Here is an 18,148-nt window from a genome sequence, read left to right on the forward strand (position 1 = left end):
GATCACAAATACCTGCGATTGCTCTTTTCTCTGATCGGTACTCGAAACGGAGGAACCACATTCAATTCAAATATACACAAAATACTGTTCATTCGTTTATTAAAAAATTAAACGAATTACTGTTCATTTGTTTAATAAAAAATTTAACGAATTACTGTTCATATGTTTAATAAAAAATTAAACGAATTGTTGTTCACTCATTTAATAAACAAAATAAACGAATTTCTGTTCTCTCCGGAGACAAGAATTAGGTAGCAGATAATTAATACATTATTAATGATGAATATTATAATTACATTCTCAATTAACGAAAACACGTGATTAGATCTCGTTTTCATTTTTCATAAACTAACGATGGCTCTCGTTACATCACATTAATAAGAATTCTCACGTCAATCAACGTTTCAATTATTCTCGTTGAAAAATACACTTTAATAGCAATTGATATTTAAATTGTCAGGATAATACCGTCCACTTGCTGCTGGATATATCACATTCGACTTTCCCAGTTATCATTCACATTCTCGACACGTTTTAGATCCGGAATATTTTTGCGAACGCGCATGATATCACCCGGCAATTTCACTTTAACTGACACCACGGCTCCTGAATAAAGCACACCAGGTTCCGATCGACGATATTTATTTATAAATTTTAATTGAACGCACCATCGTATATTCGACAATGTGTAACGACCGTTTCTATATTTCGGCTCGAAACAATTTCCCGTTCGGTTGACTTCATTCTGTACTTTCCGGGTAATTAATTTAAATGAAATATGATATTGCAAATGCAAAAGTTAACTGGCAAAAATATGTATATAGATTTGTTCTCGTCTCCGTTAATGTAGGACACGCGTGAAATATAACTAGACTTGTTCTGTAAAAATATTTACTAGCAATTCAACTAGAAATCAGCATTATCTCCTTTAAAAAAAATTCCCTAGGGAAGCCACATACGGTCGGAGTCCATGATTCCATTTTTGGAAACAGTGGAACAGCTGGAAGTAGTGTTTCTGTATTTCTCGATACTTTTCACTTTTCGAAGAAAGAAATTTTATCTTGAATTTCTCGAAAAATCTTGATGGTTATCGTTAGTCGTCACTTTCGGGGTTCAAGGTCATTTGAAGGTCATATCATAACACTTATCTGAATGAATTTTTTTCAAGAGGTACGTGTTGCAATAGGAACAAATGTGTGGTTATATGAAAAAAAAACATAGTTGACCTTGAACACTTCGAGAAAGAAACATTAAAAGAAGCAACGCCTACAAAATACTGACCACTTAACACCATTCAAATTATGCGTAAAATATTTTTTGCGTACTCAGAATTAAAAGAGGTATTCGGGGGGCTAACCTTAAATGAGACCCCCTGTATTGATATGTATAATATATAAAACAATATAATATAGTGTAATGTAAAATGCATAATAAAGCACACATCACCATAAATTACGACGAAAATACATTTGTGATTTCTCCAATTGCGAGGCAAGAAATTTGAAATCCGTCATTTTGACGGGTTCAGTTATTCCAAGCGTTATAATTAGATGTATTTATGGGAAGTTGGGCCTGTTTAACGGCGTAACACGACACCGTCGTTAATTTAACGAAGAAGTTTGACTAACGCGTTTGGCAGGTTATTTACAGCCTCATAATACAAAATGGCCGCCAAAGCTTCGAGGCTTTGTGAGACGCTAATAAAATCTTTCAATATGCAGTTGGAAACAGTGGATAAAATACGAACAAGCATTTTTTAATTACGTAATGGATTTTATATCAGTACATTTACGTAAAAACTTTCTTACATTGAAGTAGGAATTCATTTTACAGAGAGGATTTCCCTTTTATGAAAAAGATATAATTAGGTACATCTGTCTTTTATATAGTAAACGCAAATATTAAGTCTATCAATTTTTCATTCCCTTTTATATAGGTATTAACAGTGTAATTATTGATTTCATTTTGTCCAAAAAGTAATGTGAACGTACTTTATTCAATCGATATTTAATTAAAAAAAAGTAAGAAGGTCATAATGAAATAAGGAGAATAAAGGAACAGGTGTTTCATTAATTTTGTATTTTTGTTCGCAGTTTCGACGTAGAAAATGGCGCTTCAGCGCTGGACGGAGGCGCCGGAGGCGGCGGTGGCGCCTCGCCGAGTGCCGGCCTCGTTCTCCAGACTCTGCCGCAACGGAGAGAGAGCTTCCTTTACCGCAGTGACAGCGATTTCGAGATGTCGCCGAAATCGATGTCACGGAACAGTTCGATCGCCAGCGAAAGGTGAGCCCAAATCGTGTTCAATTTGCTCGATAATCTCTATTGACGTCACTAAAAAGTGTCGTCCTTTTCGGCTACTTTTTTTTCTCTGTACAAAGAAATTGTGAAGTAGAATTTTTCCAAAATCGGATAATGATCTAACGTGTAAATAATTATTTGGGAACGATAGAGTACCTTCGAACAAACAATGTTGTTTGTTCGAGCTTCGACCAGACGAAGTGTAGAATATTTGTTCGACAGGGACTTGCACACAGAATTGATTCGCGCGGGAAACTTTCAGTAGAAACGGTCGGTTGTGGTCAGACACAGAATCAACGTTGAACTGTTACAGAAGTTTCTTTTGCCTTCGATTCGCCGCATATTGACATTTAGAGAATCTACTCGAAAGAACGTCGAAAGTACTTGACCGATGAAAAAAATAAACATTGACATTAACAAATCGATAATTTATTCTTGAATACAAATGTGACCCTTCGCTTGGCACGACAGAACACATTGGACGAGGATAATGACATATTTACCCTGATTGCTTTATTGGAAAGCTGTATTGTTTCGTACAATGTACGCCAGTGTGAATCCGTGATTAGTGGTTATTCAAGACCGAACTATGGTTTATAATTACGTGAGCGTACATCGTAATTCACGTAGGCGTAAATTACAGATTCCTTTAGTCGCGAGGCTCCTGATGAACCTGCATATACGGGCCGGTGTTAATTGCTATGTCGTAACGCGATGTGTTCGTGCTGATGAATAATTAAAAGCGGTAATTAAAAAATAAATAATTGCCTGAGTGTAATATCTCCTCATCTGCGATTTCGTGTTGACGTGTGAGATATTTAATAACCGACCGAAATTACATTGAAACCGTTCATTTATCGAAACGTTTCCAACTTTCGAGAGGAATCGTTCCTTTCTCACCTGCATTACCAACAGTTTGAATCTTCCTTACCGACAGAACTACCGATTGTCGGTCAAGTAGAACGATCCCGATATCATTAGACGATAAAGTAGATTTGAAGGTAATTTTCGATATTATTAGCGGAGGTAAAGTAGGAATCATAAAAATTCTGACAGTAGATAAAGAAGCTTGATGATGTTCTGTCGATAAACGTGTCTGGCCATGACCACAACATTACTACTGCGGGTTTGAAAAATTATTTCCTTAGAATCTGGCTACAGTATCTTTTACTAGAAAAATTCCTAAATTTTAATGATCATTTCCAAATCATAATTGAACAAATTACCTCGTAATTATTGGACGTAGTTACGAATCGATATTTGTTTCGCATTGTCGCCGAGATGTTCACGCAGAGCTGCAAATCGCACACTTGACAAGTCTACGATGACTGTGTTTAAACATCTGAGCCGAGCACCGTCTTGTCAGTATTATGTTTATCGGACAACTGTACAAAAACAGCCTGCGACACGTTCTCTCTGTATGTGTAGCTTGAGAACGACTGTAGCTTCTATCGATGGTCGTGGTGCTTAAAATGTATTACTACGTTTTATTGTTTTACGTCTTTCGTGCAGCGAGGCGCTGAATATCGATCATATACACCACGACTAACATTTACTCTTATACTTTAAAAAATTATAGTTATCTATTCCTTACGTTCAATTAAGGATTTTCTCAGCGCCGAAAGTGAGAAGGGAGGGGACTAAGGGGGTTAGAACCCCAAGTCCCACATTCCAGGGGGGGCCCCGGTGTAAGCCTTCCATTTATGTGAAAAAATAATTGAATTAATTTCTTTCTTACTGTATCCCTTTTGAAATAATGAGAAACTGCACTAATTTTTAAATAAATCGAATCAATGTTATGAAAATATAACCAAGCATTGTTCCTTATAATGAAACGTTCGTTAATGTTACTGGACTTAGAATAAATTTCAGTTTTTGCAATTTTGTTTGCCCCCCTTAACCCCCTCGTTTTTCAACCAAGGGGGCTCCTTAAGGTTTGATAGCTCTGGGCTACAAGAAATCGTAATTTCGGCCTGGTTTTTCTCCTGTTCACGCCTCGCTGTACGACCCGAAATGATGTTTAGTTTCTAAAACGTGACCAACGGGTGTGGGGTGTGACGATATCATGTATGTGATCCTTGGGTTGCAGGTTCAAAGAGACCGAGCTTCCTGTTGAACGAGCGTATGTACTCGATCCATATTATCTATTATCAATCTCGTTTTACTTCACATACAACCCTACCACACACTCACAAGACTAATCAACACCCCTCGCCAGGATAATTAATTGCTGTGAAATCGATACGATTTGCTATCTTGTTAACGCCTATGCGCCATTATTCCATAGAAACCGGATTCTGAAATGCATGGGACTCTTCGATGTTGCGAGGATTCAGCCACTTTTTCTTCGAGGATGTTTGGATTGATTATAGTACACGCTTACGTTTCTTTCGGATTATTTTCCATCGCCTTCTAGCGTTTGAACTAGTTTGAAACGCCCACGCGGGTTGAAGTTTGTTTGCGTTTGTTTGAAAGGCAATCTGTGCGGTTTAGTAATTGCTTCCTGTGATTGCGAATTGGCGTTTGGTTGAGATGAAATTAATTCAGCCCGTTATTGGAATTTTCTGGTTTGCCATTGAATAACGAGTATTTAATTGCTGAGAAGATAAAAGTTGAATACATTTTGCTCCGTTTGGCACGTGAGAGGCTTCGTAATAATTCCCACGGATACCGAGGGACAATTAAAAGTTCCTTTTTTTTTAATCCGATCGTTGCAGTATTTTTTTTTTTTTCTTTTTTTTTCGCAAAAACAGTAGCTCGTAGCGAATTCAGTGGCAGTCGGTGGAAATGTTTATCGAAACAATTGTAGCGAAAGACACGTGGCGAAATTGAGCCGATCCAATCGAAGCTTCAGCCACATACACACCACCGTCACGAACACACTGTAAAGAACATATAAAGCACTGTTATCTCCACGAATTTCAACACTTTGCACCAAGATTCTCTAACCCACCGGGCCCACGAACAATAAACACCGTACGACGACGTGGAACATTTACCCAAGGGAGGAGAAATATTGTGGAAAATCCTGTCTGGCGACTGAAAAATCGAACATTTTTTTTTCTCCGTTTTATTTCTCGGTTTACCTTTCCTCGCCGTGATTATTAGACGAGCAAACAACGCGCTTCTCTCGGCCAGCTTCTTTTGCAAAATAACGTAGAACGGACAGAGAAAAAACTAAAGGACATCGATACAGGGAACAGCATTGACACGATAGAGTGTATTTATAATTCTTTTTCTTCTTTTTTTTTTTTTTTCTTGATTGCGTGATACACGTAAATCATTAACAGCATGTCCGACCATAGTGGAACGTTTTCGAATAAAAATGAATTGTTATTTTCAGGATATTTACCGATCAGTATAGGTAAGTCGCATTATCACATAATTTAGGTATGCTGCTGTAGCTAATAGTTGCAAACTGTACACCCACAAACAAATTTCGTGTAATTTTCCTTACGAGCGTCGTAATGAAAAATCCATTAATCGAAAGTAGAAAGATTGATTCTAATGGTATCCCATGTATATCAAGTCACTATTGACGATATTCCAAAACATTTCAGACCAAAGTTAAGTTTTTTCTTCGTGGACACGTAAAGGTCATATGAAGGTAAGCTTTGTTTTTTTTAATTGAATCTGACATTTTTTTCATGCACTGTTTGATGCTACTCGTTTTTCAAAAATACAATTCCATGAAAAAAAAAGACCTCTATCGGTGCACATAGAGAAAAGTTTTTCACGTCAGAAAGTGTGTCCACTGATACCATTTAATTTTTGTCTAAAATGTTTTTTAATATCGTCACCAGTTTTGAAGATATTCGAGTGGGTCGATTTGAATGGGACACCCTGTATAAAGGGCATGTTGGGATTTCAGATAGATTGTCCAACGTAGATCCTCTGGTGGCGGATCACACAGTGGTAAATATTTTCCCCCGGTGCAACGAATGCAACGTAAATGCACCCGAGTGGAAGTGCACCGCGTGCAAATATTTTTATCTCGAGTAGAGCAAACATAGATGATACCGTGGTCGCGGCGGTTATGTTCACTTTGCTCCATCTGTCGTGAATGAGATTATGCGCGCACTAGGCCTGCATAGAATCAAACCATCGAGACTTCAGTATTTCCGTCTCTCGAATGAATAATTGAAATTGATTTGTGATCACAGGGTGGGTTCACGCTGACCGGAAGGTTACATAGGTATCGAAACCGCCAGGCACGGTTTACCATAGCGTAGCGGAAGAAAACTGATCTGATTTAGACCAGACCTAGTGTGTACTTTGGATACGATTCAGACCTAATTTGTAGATTTCCTCCAAGCAGACGTCATGTCCAGCCTTGACCCGAACAGGCCGGTAGCCTATCCGTTGGCTCAACCCAGATCTTATTTCTAACCCAGATCTACTCCAGACCTTACTTCCGTCCTTGACCCAATCTAAACGATACTTTTAATGTTTGTGTAACCCAGACCTTATATCCAACTAGACCTTAAACGGGGTTCAGATCTAACTCAGACATCGTGGCGAATTTTGACCTAACATAGACATAGTGGACCTAACATTGACCTAACTAGATCTCCTGTCTGTCGTTGACCTAACCCAGAACATATCCTAACTTTACTCTCTATCCTTTACCGAGCCCAGACCTTACTTCCATGCTTAATCTAGCCCAAACCTAACTCAGACAATCATATCTCACCCAGACCTAGCTTAGAACTTGCTTTCAATTTAGACAACACACAGAAACCAGAGCTAGGCAAGAACTCGTCGCTAATTCAGATATTGTGTCTACTTTTGGCCAACCTAGGCCTTGTAACTAAAATTGACCTAACTAGATCTCGTGTCGTGCCGTTGACCTAACCCAGATCTTATATCTATCCTCGATCTTGTGGCTAGCCTTGACCTGGCCAGACTTCCTATTTTAATTTAACTAGACCTAACGTCTAGTCTTAACCTGACCAGACCTTGTGCTCAGCCTTGATCTGGCCAAAACGTATAGCTATTTTATCATAATTGGACCTACTGTCTACCGTAACATATACCCTAACTTCTACCCTAACATATACCCATTAGGGTGTTGGTATGTATTAACATACCCTAATATATACCCTACCATCTACCCTAACAACTACCCTAACATCTACCCATTAGGGTATTGGTATGTATTAACATACCCTAATATACATATACCCTAACATATACCCATTAGGGGATTGGTATGTATTAACATACCCTAATATATACCCTAACATCTACCCTAATCTAATCATAGATAGACTTACTATACTCCCTGTTCCAATGAACTATTTAATGTGAATTCTTTTCCTGAACGCAATCGTTAAGGCAGAAACTGTAGCACAGTCAGCCTTACTTATAAATTACTTCAGTTCAACATGGCAGTTACATTAGCCAGTCTTATGGCTGGTTGATTATTAATTTCGATAATTTTTCTTTTATATCTATATATTTGTTACTAGTGAGTGGATAGAACACCCAATAGGATAAAGCAGACTTAAGTAATGTCTCTCCTTCGACTCGGAAATTTATTTATTTACAACGGAGTTTTATAATTTCCGACTCGTGGAATGATACCAATCAGACTCGTCAGTCTAGTTAATTACTACGTTCCACTGGGCCTTGCTACAGTTTAATGGAATTGTTGACAATAATACGGGGTCTTCTATCGCGAATTATATACTATTTATATACAGGGTGTCCGGAAAAACTTTAGACACGTGGCTGTGACAATTCTTCGTTAGAAAATAAGTCGAACCTAGAAGAGAATATTTTTTATGATTGTTCATTGACTGGGAAATCAATTTTCAAAATTCATATCCACAAAAATTATTTTTGTTGTTCCATTCTCTGAACGTTATTTAACCGATGTATCTCGCCACTGTACGCAATAAGTAGAAAGAGTAACTCATGGCCAGACGATCCATGAAATTTGAAACTGAATTTTCTGGAAAACGTGACGATGATTTGATTTGACGATTTTGATTCGTTTTACCACGACAAATCATATCCACCTCACTTATACCGCGATACACCATGTATAATAGAGTTTCTACTGTATTCAACATATCACGTTGTTTATTATGCAACCTTTTGCTCGGACAATTATTTTCAAGGACCAATAAAAGAGAACAACACTTGAGCTACCAAAATTGAACCTGCATTTACGAAATTATCTGCGTGTTAGGTGACTAATAAAAACATAACGGTTGAGTACGCGGGACATTAAATGTACGTCGTCCTTGGCAGCGAACCTGATTCACGATCACCTCGAATTCTTCGAGTCAGTCGTTTTATGATTCGCGCTGATGCGGTCGCCTAGGTACTGTTGAAGAATCCGGGGAATTAAGAGTGATTGGAGCGTTCATTAAAATAACTACCGCCGTTTCTACGTCAAGACAGTCATTTAGGAATAGAAACGATATCTATAGGTATGTGAACTAGTTGAGCTATCTGTGTGTGTGTCTGGCAATTACTATTTTACGAGTTGTGTCAGTCCATGTAGTACCACCATTTCTGTCGTAGTGACGAGTTGCCAATCCTCGATCATTGCTGTACATTACCAAGTCATGAAAATTATTAACAGTTGAATTAAAATTTCTCCGAAAATGAAACCGTGTGTGACATGAAATTGTTTAAGATTAATAACATTGAAGTTTATTTTCAGTGAAACTTCGGAAATTTTTGTGATCCAGTGATATGTTCGTTTGATAAAATGAAATTGTGCAAGGTAAAATTGTTCGTAATTGATAACTGTCGAGCTTGCCTCGTGGTGCATAAATGTTGGCAGTGTTCAGTGTAGAAATGTGATTTTTGAGATTTTTTGCAAGATGTTGAGGATTCTTTTAATGGAGGAAAATAGTGGTAAAAATGTTTGTTTACAACACGATTGATGGGATTGGCTTAAGGATCCAGCTTCTTATGTGAACGTGTCGAGTGCCCAATGCTATTTTAGGCTCACGATCGAACGCATTTACGGTCCTGTTTATTAAACACTTCAAGCATTTCGTGGTAATTACAGATACTCGTACCATTCGAGTCGTTTCATATTAAATTCAATTTTCATTGACGGTTCACTATCACTACGTCTGTCTGGCATTCTCAGTTTCATCCAGCCGGCTGCTTTGTTTTACGAAATTTAGTATTCATGTCCAAGGAAATAAAAAATATGGGTGTCCTTATCTCCAACATCCTACGCCATTCTTATCGAGAAAAGAACGAGAAAATATATTAAATGGTGACATGAATTCACTAAGAATAAAATAAAATTTCGTATCGTGAATGGTCCCATAAATTCCATTTTTTTCAGATTGAATTTCACATTGAACTGACTAAAATCGATCGGAAATATATTTCACGTACCATAAAAAATTCAAACAGACTGTTTCGAGCTGAATTTCATCCAGGCGGACTTCGTTGTAAATACGAGTATATTACAAAATTTATTCGACTGTAATATTTAGTCATGAATTTTGTTTAAAGTTTGCCCAATGGCGATCCTGAAATTCATATATTCCAGTAGACTTGGAAGGCCAAAGTTCGTGTTTGTAAAGGTTTAAAAATTCCGAAATCGTTAGGTGTCAATATTACAAAATTCACAAGAAAACCGAACAGTCGGATCATCCGAATAAATCCCCAGTGAAGCCATTAATCCTTGACGGGCCCGAGGTTCCATGAAAAATGCAGCAGTACGTGTTCAGAATGGAATAAGTAGAATAGGTCAGGAACAGAGCGAAGCCCCATGGGAATTATAGGTCATATCAGATCAGTCGGAAACAGAGAACCGAAAGTGCATGAGGAGAGTAGAACTAACCAAATAGACCCAGAAAAGCTAAAAGATAACATACGGTACGCAGACAGTACGAGAGAGCAAAGACTCGACCCAGAGGATATAGAAAGATAACTCCGTTAAAGCGAGGAATGAAAAGAGAAAGAAAGGTGGACCTCCAGTCAAACTATGCAAATGGACCTAGAGAAGCTAAAAGGTAACCTAGGGTGCGTGGGGAGTACCCCCACGAGCAAACTCGTCTTCCACTAGGGAAAAGAGTGACATAGGGGAAGGGCCTCCTACAACTTGGTATTTGGAATTACTAGAATGTATGCCAAATTAACATTCGATTTAACATTTATTTCACTACCTGGAATAAATTTACCAAGTGGCAGAAGAGTTTTATTCTACGCTGCTTTTTCCCCTAGCGGAAGCAGAGTTTCCTCGCGAGGGTACAAGAGAACAAAAATTGGGTCCAGAGAGAGGGGATATAAAAAGATGAATGGGCTTAAGCTAGATATAGAAAGAAGGAGAACGACCAATCAAGTGCTAAAACCTGGTAGCTGTAAAACTAACCAAATGGGCGTAGAGAACCTAAAAGGTCGCCTAGGGTGAGGTATGGTGTACTAGAGAGTGAAGGTTAGACTCAGAAGATGGGGTTATAAAAAGATGAACCCGTTAAAGGCAGGCATAGGAAAAGAGTAAACGACCATAGATTAAATGCTAGTAATCTAGTAGCTGTAAAACTAGTCAAATGGATCTAGAGAAACTTAAAGGTAACTTAGGGCGCGTAGGAAGTACGTGAGAACGAAGGCTAGACCCAAAAGAATGGGATATAAAAAGAAGAGTCCTTTAACGCCAGGTATAAAAAGAAAGAGAAGCCTATACTAGCCGAATGCTACCAACTGTAAAACTGACCAAATGGGCCTAGAGAAGCTAAAAGGTCGCCTAGGGTGAGGTATGGTGTACTAGAGAGTGAAGGTTAGACTCAGAAGATGGGGTTATAAAAAGATGAACCCGTTAAAGGCAGGCATAGGAAAAGAGTAAACGACCATAGATTAAATGCTAGTAATCTAGTAGCTGTAAAACTAGTGAAATGGATCTAGAGAAACTAAAAGGTAACTTAGGGCGCGTAGGAAGTACGTGAGAACGAAGGCTAGACCCAAAGGTATAGAATATAAAAAGAAGAGTCCTCTAACGCCAGATATAAAAAGAAAGAGAAGCCTATACTAGCCGAATGCTACCAACTGTAAAACTGACCAAATGGGCCTAGAGAAGCTAAAAGGTCGCCTAGGGTGAGGTATGGTGTACTAGAGAGTGAAGGTTAGACTCAGAAGATGGGGTTATAAAAAGATGAACCCGTTAAAGGCAGGCATAGAGACAAACTAAAAGGGCGTATAGGGAGTACGCGAGAACGAAGGCTAGACCCAAATGAATGGGATATAAAAAGAAGAGTCCTCTAACGCCAGGTATAAAAAGAAAGAGAAGCCTATACTAGCCGAATGCTACCAACTGTAAAACTGACCAAATGGACCTAAACAAGCTAAAAGTGCGTATAGGGAGTACGTGAGGACGAAGGCTAGACCCAAAAGAATGGGATATAAAAAGAAGAGTCCTCTAACGCCAGGTATAAAAAGAGAAAGAAAGCCTATATTAGTCGAATGCTACCAACTGTAAAACTGACCAAATGGACCTAAACAAGCTAAAAGTGCGTATAGGGAGTACGTGAGAACGAAGGCTAGACCCAAAGGAATAGAATATAAAAAGAAGAGTTCTCCAACGCCAGGTATAAAAAGAAAGAGAAGCCTATACTAGCCGAATGCTACCAACTGTAGAACTGACCAAATGGACCTAGAGAAGCTAAAAGGTAACCTAACGCGCGTAGGGAGTACAAGAACACGAAGGCTAGAAGCAGAGGATGGGAGCATAAAAAGATGAGTCTACTGAAACGAGAGGTGTAGGGAGGAAAAGGGAGAGAGGAGACTGGACGACGCGCAAGTTTCCCGCGCAAATCGTGCCTGTGACCCCCTCCCCGCCGCTCTCTCCGCCTGGCACACACTGAAATCTCTGCGAAACCAGAACACCCTGGCCAGTTGGACGTCGCGTTCAACACGAGGTGTCCGACGACCGACGCGAGGCTCGTCGACCTTTCTCAACGCGTAGTCCCCCGCGTGCGTCGTGCTTCCGGTTACGCGTCACGTTGACCGCGTTCTATATTCTTTCTCTTGGTCCCCTTTCAGTCGGCTACACTCCCCCCCCCCCCCCCCACGGTATGTTCCGACGTCGCGTTCCCACGATCGATGGCCCGTCGATGGCGAACGGTGGCCCCGCGTGATCATCATACACGACAGACCTCGGTAATTACGCATTCCGCGGAGTATTCGCGTGGGCGAGACGACGGGGCTCGAATCGATCTCGGCCTCCCCCCTCGGCTTGACAGATCGGCTTAGTCCTGTGACATCCCGGCTAACCTGCGAACAGAAGTGTCGTTGGTCGTGAGTGTCGGAGATGGTCCTCCAAGTGGTGGGACTTTGTTTGGGGGGACAGTGATACCGGCCGAGCATGATATCCAGGGTTGACGATCCTTCGGTGTCTGGAGGGATCGTATGGTGGAAGGGACTGGTTGAGGAACTTACGTGAAAGTAAGAGTGATGTGCTGGGAAATTGACGTTTGGGGGTGTTGGGGTTTGGTGATAATGCGCGGGAGGAATATTATTGTGTAAAACCGGTTGACGTGTAGTTTTTAGGATTTGTTTTCGTGAGATGATTGCGGAGATGGTTTATCTTTGTGGTGGTGGAGTTGGGAGTCTGTGGTTGGAAATGTTGCGACTGGATGTGGTGATGTTTAGGGTATGGGTTTGGAGGATGGTTTTGGGTTCGGTTTAGAGGTTAGGGTACTCTTTATGTATCATTCTTGAGGTTGAATGTATACGTTAATGTTGCTTTTGATTGAGACTGTGGGAAGTATTGTTCAAGTGTCAGTGAAGGATCAGATCAGTAGTTCTCTTTGTTTGGGAGTCATTTTAAGTAGGCAGTGTTATGTGATGACTCCTAACCTATCAGTGCTTCCAGCAACGTCCCTTTATCGGTCCTCATTGTCTTCAATGATTCTAATAAGACTCGTACATCAGTTGAATTTAATTAATTAAATAACTTGGTGACAGTGATTTTACGATGGCACTCTAGCACATTGGACTTCTGACGGTAGCTGTTGAAGCAGCCGTCTCTCGTTACAGATTTGCATAATACCAAAGTCTGTTAAACTCTGTACTTATTTATACCAACTGTCGATAAATCAATATTATTTACATACGATACAAACAGGAACATTTGGATAATACTTTCAGAAACGCTTTTATCTTTATTGTGGTTGTAGCCATTCACTTCCGTAAAACAAGGACTTATTTAGTTACTTAACATGTCTTTTTTAGTTTTTTTTTGTCACTTCAGACATTAACTGCACAAAAAACAAATCTGTTTACTTCCATCTACCGGGTGTTCTACTTACCTTGACTACTGTCGAGGATGTTGATGTCAATATACTGATTCAATGCATGTATCAATATTAATATTTCTCAAATTTTTTCATGATAGCCAAAATGAATGGATTATCCTGCATATTTAACTTCAATCTTTTTGTGGCTGTAGTCATGAGTAGCATATAAAAACGAATTCGTTCAGGTGCTTATGATTTAAAGTAAATATTGAAGAAGAGAGATTCCCTTTTCGAAAGAAAGAAAAGACCAAGCGTTACCGTTCCGAACGTGACTGTATTTGCAGACTTAATTGCAGATAGGCTCAAATCCGAGATAACAGTTCGAGTTTATTGACTCCGTCGCCGACCGAGTGTTCTGCAAGGAACGCCTCCATGGGGGAAAATTATTAGAAATGACTCTGTTCGAACGGAAATATGTATGTATACATATATATGGTTACTCGAGTGTGTCGTCGGTGTCGCTTTAATGTACTTTTGAACTGGACGCGACCGTTGTAGACCGAATTCGAATGAGCCGCGGAATTTATACTATTTTTCCGCGAGACCAAACACGGCCTCATAAATATGCAATTTTCGTGTCATGGAAAACATTGAATATTTATGGAATTTTATACGCGTATACCGCTGTTCGGTTTTATGTACCCTGATATACAAATGTGGTTCTCTTTCTGAATATTTAACGAATCATCAAGAAACTCGTAAAATTTCTTTATCAGTATCTTATTTCGCTTTACAAAACCACAATATAAATTGATAAAACGATACTCATGCTCTGTTCCGTTTACTGAAAATAGAGTAGTGACTCCAAACTTTTGACTGGTAGTGTACCCCAACATCTCGACCAGAACATATTAAATTTTAGAATTAGTTTCTCAGGAATTTACTTTTCTTTCTTTCTGAAAATATTAATTCCGAATGGGGGGAAATGGAATTTCGCGAGAAATTGAATAGTGAGTCCAGATTTTTGACTGGTAGTGTACACCAGTATCTCGACCAGAACATATTAAATTTTAGAATTAGTTTCTCAGGAATTTACTTTTCTCTCTTTCTGAAAATATTAATTCCGAATGGGGGGAAATGAAATTTTGCTAGAAATAGAATAGTAAGTCTAAATTTTTGACTGGTAGTGTACACCAATATCTCGAACAGGACATAATTCAATTTTAGAATTAGTTTCTCGTATATTTACATTCTTTTCTGTCTGAAAATATAAATTCCGAATGGGGGAAAATGGAATTTCGCTAGAAATTGAATAGTGAGTCTAAATTTTTGACTGATAGTGTACACCAATATCTCGAACAGGACATAATTCAATTTTAGAATTAGTTTCTCGTATATTTACATTCTTTTCTGTCTGAAAATATAAATTCCGAATGGGGGAAAATGGAATTTCGCTAGAAATTGAATAGTGAGTCTAAATTTTTGACTGATAGTGTACACCAATATCTCGAACAGGACATAATTCAATTTTAGAATTAGTTTCTCGTATATTTACATTCTTTTCTGTCTGAAAATATAAATTCCGAATGGGGGAAAATGGAATTTTGCTAGAAATAGAATAGTGAGACCAAATTTTTGACTGGTAGTGTACAGATCTAAACGAAGACACTCGAAATCAATTCTGAGACAGTTAACTCAACAACGAATTTTTCGAGGTGATCGAGTCTCTACAAGACGGAAATTCGATTATTGTCGACCATCGAAGTGCCGTGAAGGAAAAAGGGATCGGGCCACTGAGTCGATCGGTTCGTTTGCCAGCATGCTGCATCCGAAATTGGTCGAGAGTGGACTCCGTTCGAACGAAAAGGATCGAGAAATTAAGCGAGCAACCCCAACCCTCGGGAATTGGTCTGATCCCACGTCGAGAACTTTGCTACGCAATTTCGATAATTGCGCTTTAGGTCTTATTCGCGAGGTTTCTTACCCTCTGGAATCAAAATTAATTCCCCTGGGACGAGTGTCGAATGACTGATCTTCGATGAAATATTGAAATATGAAATATGAAATATTTTCCAAAATTTTGGAAATACTCGAAAAACTCGAAATTTGACCTGTTTTCTGCTTTCGACTTTATTTCAGTGCGTTTGCAACGTTATTGGGGAGTTACTGTTGATTTTGTGGGAAATATGTGAAACGGTATATTGGAAAAATCTTTTGAGTAGGGAGAAATTTCAATTTAAATTTCAGCTCTGACGTGTCCTGAGGGTTCATGGCGTATTGATTGCTCAAAATCCAGGGGTACGTGACAGAACTCACGCGATAAGCTGTTCACGACCTCCCTATCTGTGTTCTCAAACACTCGGGGAGCTGCCGCACCCCCTTTGACTCCAGGCCTTTCAAGAAAATCATTTAAACGTGATCGAAATTCTGACAGGGAACCGCGAAATCTTCTTGGAAAAATGCCAAATTTAGGAATATTAAAAAATGTATGTACTTCATTTTCTTTAAAGAGGGAATCTAGTATAACAGTTATAAAAGCAAGCGATCTTCATGAATTTTAGTAAAAAATGATTAATTCATTCAATAAAAAATGAAATTAAAACTGTGAAAAATATTACTTTTCATTATTAACTAGTATTATTTCTAATGAGGTTAGAAGAAAATTTTATTTAAGATGCTTCATACATTTTTAGAGCATTAACTTGTTTAATAATTTAAGTCTATTTGCAATTAGCAACTTTTATAAAGAAATTAACTTTTATAAAAAACAAGGACGGTTATTTTTTATCGATTTCGTCAAAATTTAACTTAATTCCATAAAATCTTATCCAAAGCTGCCTAAGATAGCCTTCAAATAATAACGATGATAACGCCATTATCTGATCGGTTGTTTCAAAAAGAATAATCGACTTTTTAATCCTGAATGGTCTCATCGTCGCGGAGGTCCGTTTTCGTGGTTAATGAGGTAACATTCAGCCGTCAGGAAAATTATGAAAAATCCCCCAATCTGGCTGAATCCGTCACTTCGCTGTCTACGATCGAAATCTTCTTCATTGTCGCAGCCTGGTCGCTCGTCGGAATTAATGCGACTGAACGGAAATTGCAATCAGGACGGCCGGCGTTTCCCGTTTCACGATTTCGTCAGCCCGCGAGACACGATTTGTCGGGCAATTTCGTCGGTTTAGGAGCGCGCGAGTAAATAGACTGGAATTCCTGAAGTGATTGCAGTAACTCTTGGCGGCCATTCCATTCCTCCGGTCTGATCCGCCATCTTTGAGAACTTGATTAGGATAGAATTTATGAAACTATCTGTATTCGGATTCCGTCAAACTAGAGGTCTATGGATGTATTCTTCCACTCATAAATAATTGATACACTTATCGAATCGTAGTAAATATTACGAATCGTTAAAAAATTATCTAAAAGTCTCAAAGAAATATTGTTTACGAGATATTTATGGAACTGTCTAGACTTGGATTTCCTGAAACCAGAGATCTGTGGATGTACACCCCTGCTCATAAGTATTGATACACTTATCGAATCGTAGTAAATATTACAAATCGTTAAAAAATTTCTAAAAGTCTCAACGAAATATTGTTTACGAGATATTTATGGAACTGTCTAGACTTGGATTTCCTGAAACCAGAGATCTGTGGATGTACACCCCTGCTCATAAGTATTGATACACTTATCGAATCGTAGTAAATATTACAAATCGTTAAAAAATATCTAAAAGTCTCAACGAAATATTGTTTACGAGATATTTATGGAACTGTCGAGACTTGGATTTCCTGAAACCAGAGATCTGTGGATGTACACCCCTGCTCATAAGTATTGATACACTTATCGAATCTCGGGTAAATGTTACAATGCGTAAGGAAATTTCTAAAAGCCTCCGAGATATATTGTGTACGAGATATTTAAGAAACTGTCTATATTTGAATTTTGTCAAACTAAAGATTTATAAGTGTACACCCCTGCTCATAAGTATTACGACACTTATCGAATCTGCACTACACTTTACAAACAGTTACGAAATTGCTGACGGTCTGAAACAAATATTCTTCAGGGGCTATTAAAATTCAATGGACAACATTTATGCCTACCATAAAATAATAAAATTGGCCTTAAATATACAATCTGCACGAACGATCACATTTTCGTGCTACCGGATATCCTAATACTTACAAGCCTTAGTGAACCTAAGTACGATCGATACGGTAGATTTTCCCGAAAACGGGACCTCGCCCGAAAAAATGTCATTCCACATTTTCGACTCATTCTCATGCGAATAATCGTCTAGTGTGTCACGATTTCGACTACATCGAATATTTTCCTCAAAGTAGCCACGATTATTTGGTTTCGAGGCCCATCGAAAAAGGCTCATCGTATCTTCCTTATCGTTTCAGATGGAAGGGCACTCGTTTCGATACTCGAACAGCCCTAATCTCCCCCCGAGTCCTCTATCGTATTCACCGTGCATCAGATCGCTCTGGTGATCGGGCGCAATTTATCGCTGGTGGACGTCGTCTTTGAGCTCGGATCGCGACGTGTTCCGTTGTTTCGTCATCGTGTTTCCAGTCAGTACGTCGTTCGTTTCTCGCGCGGTGTGACGAAATCAGACTCCTCGCCTCTAAT

The 18,148-nt window shown here is 38.9% G+C and overlaps 1 protein-coding gene across 2 annotated transcripts in view; it reads left to right on the plus strand.

The window, feature by feature from the left end:
- Nucleotides 1–2,106: 2,106 nt before the first annotated feature.
- The window catches only part of LOC107186110 (cAMP-specific 3',5'-cyclic phosphodiesterase, isoforms N/G), a 72,267-nt gene continuing 56,225 nt past the window's right edge, over nt 2,107–18,148 (plus strand). Inside the window, exons 1-2 of one of the 2 annotated variants that reach the window (XM_015573916.1) lie at nt 2,107–2,282; nt 4,387–4,419. In XM_015573916.1, coding sequence (XP_015429402.1) covers nt 2,236–2,282; nt 4,387–4,419 — 80 coding nt within the window. In that variant the 5' untranslated portion in view covers nt 2,107–2,235. The remainder of the gene's footprint in view (nt 2,283–4,386; nt 4,420–18,148) is intronic. The other variant, XM_015573917.1, reaches the window with a different exon arrangement.

The sequence above is a fragment of the Dufourea novaeangliae genome, unplaced genomic scaffold, assembly GCF_001272555.1.
Source record: "Dufourea novaeangliae isolate 0120121106 unplaced genomic scaffold, ASM127255v1 scaffold72, whole genome shotgun sequence".
Classification (NCBI taxonomy): domain Eukaryota; kingdom Metazoa; phylum Arthropoda; class Insecta; order Hymenoptera; family Halictidae; genus Dufourea; species Dufourea novaeangliae.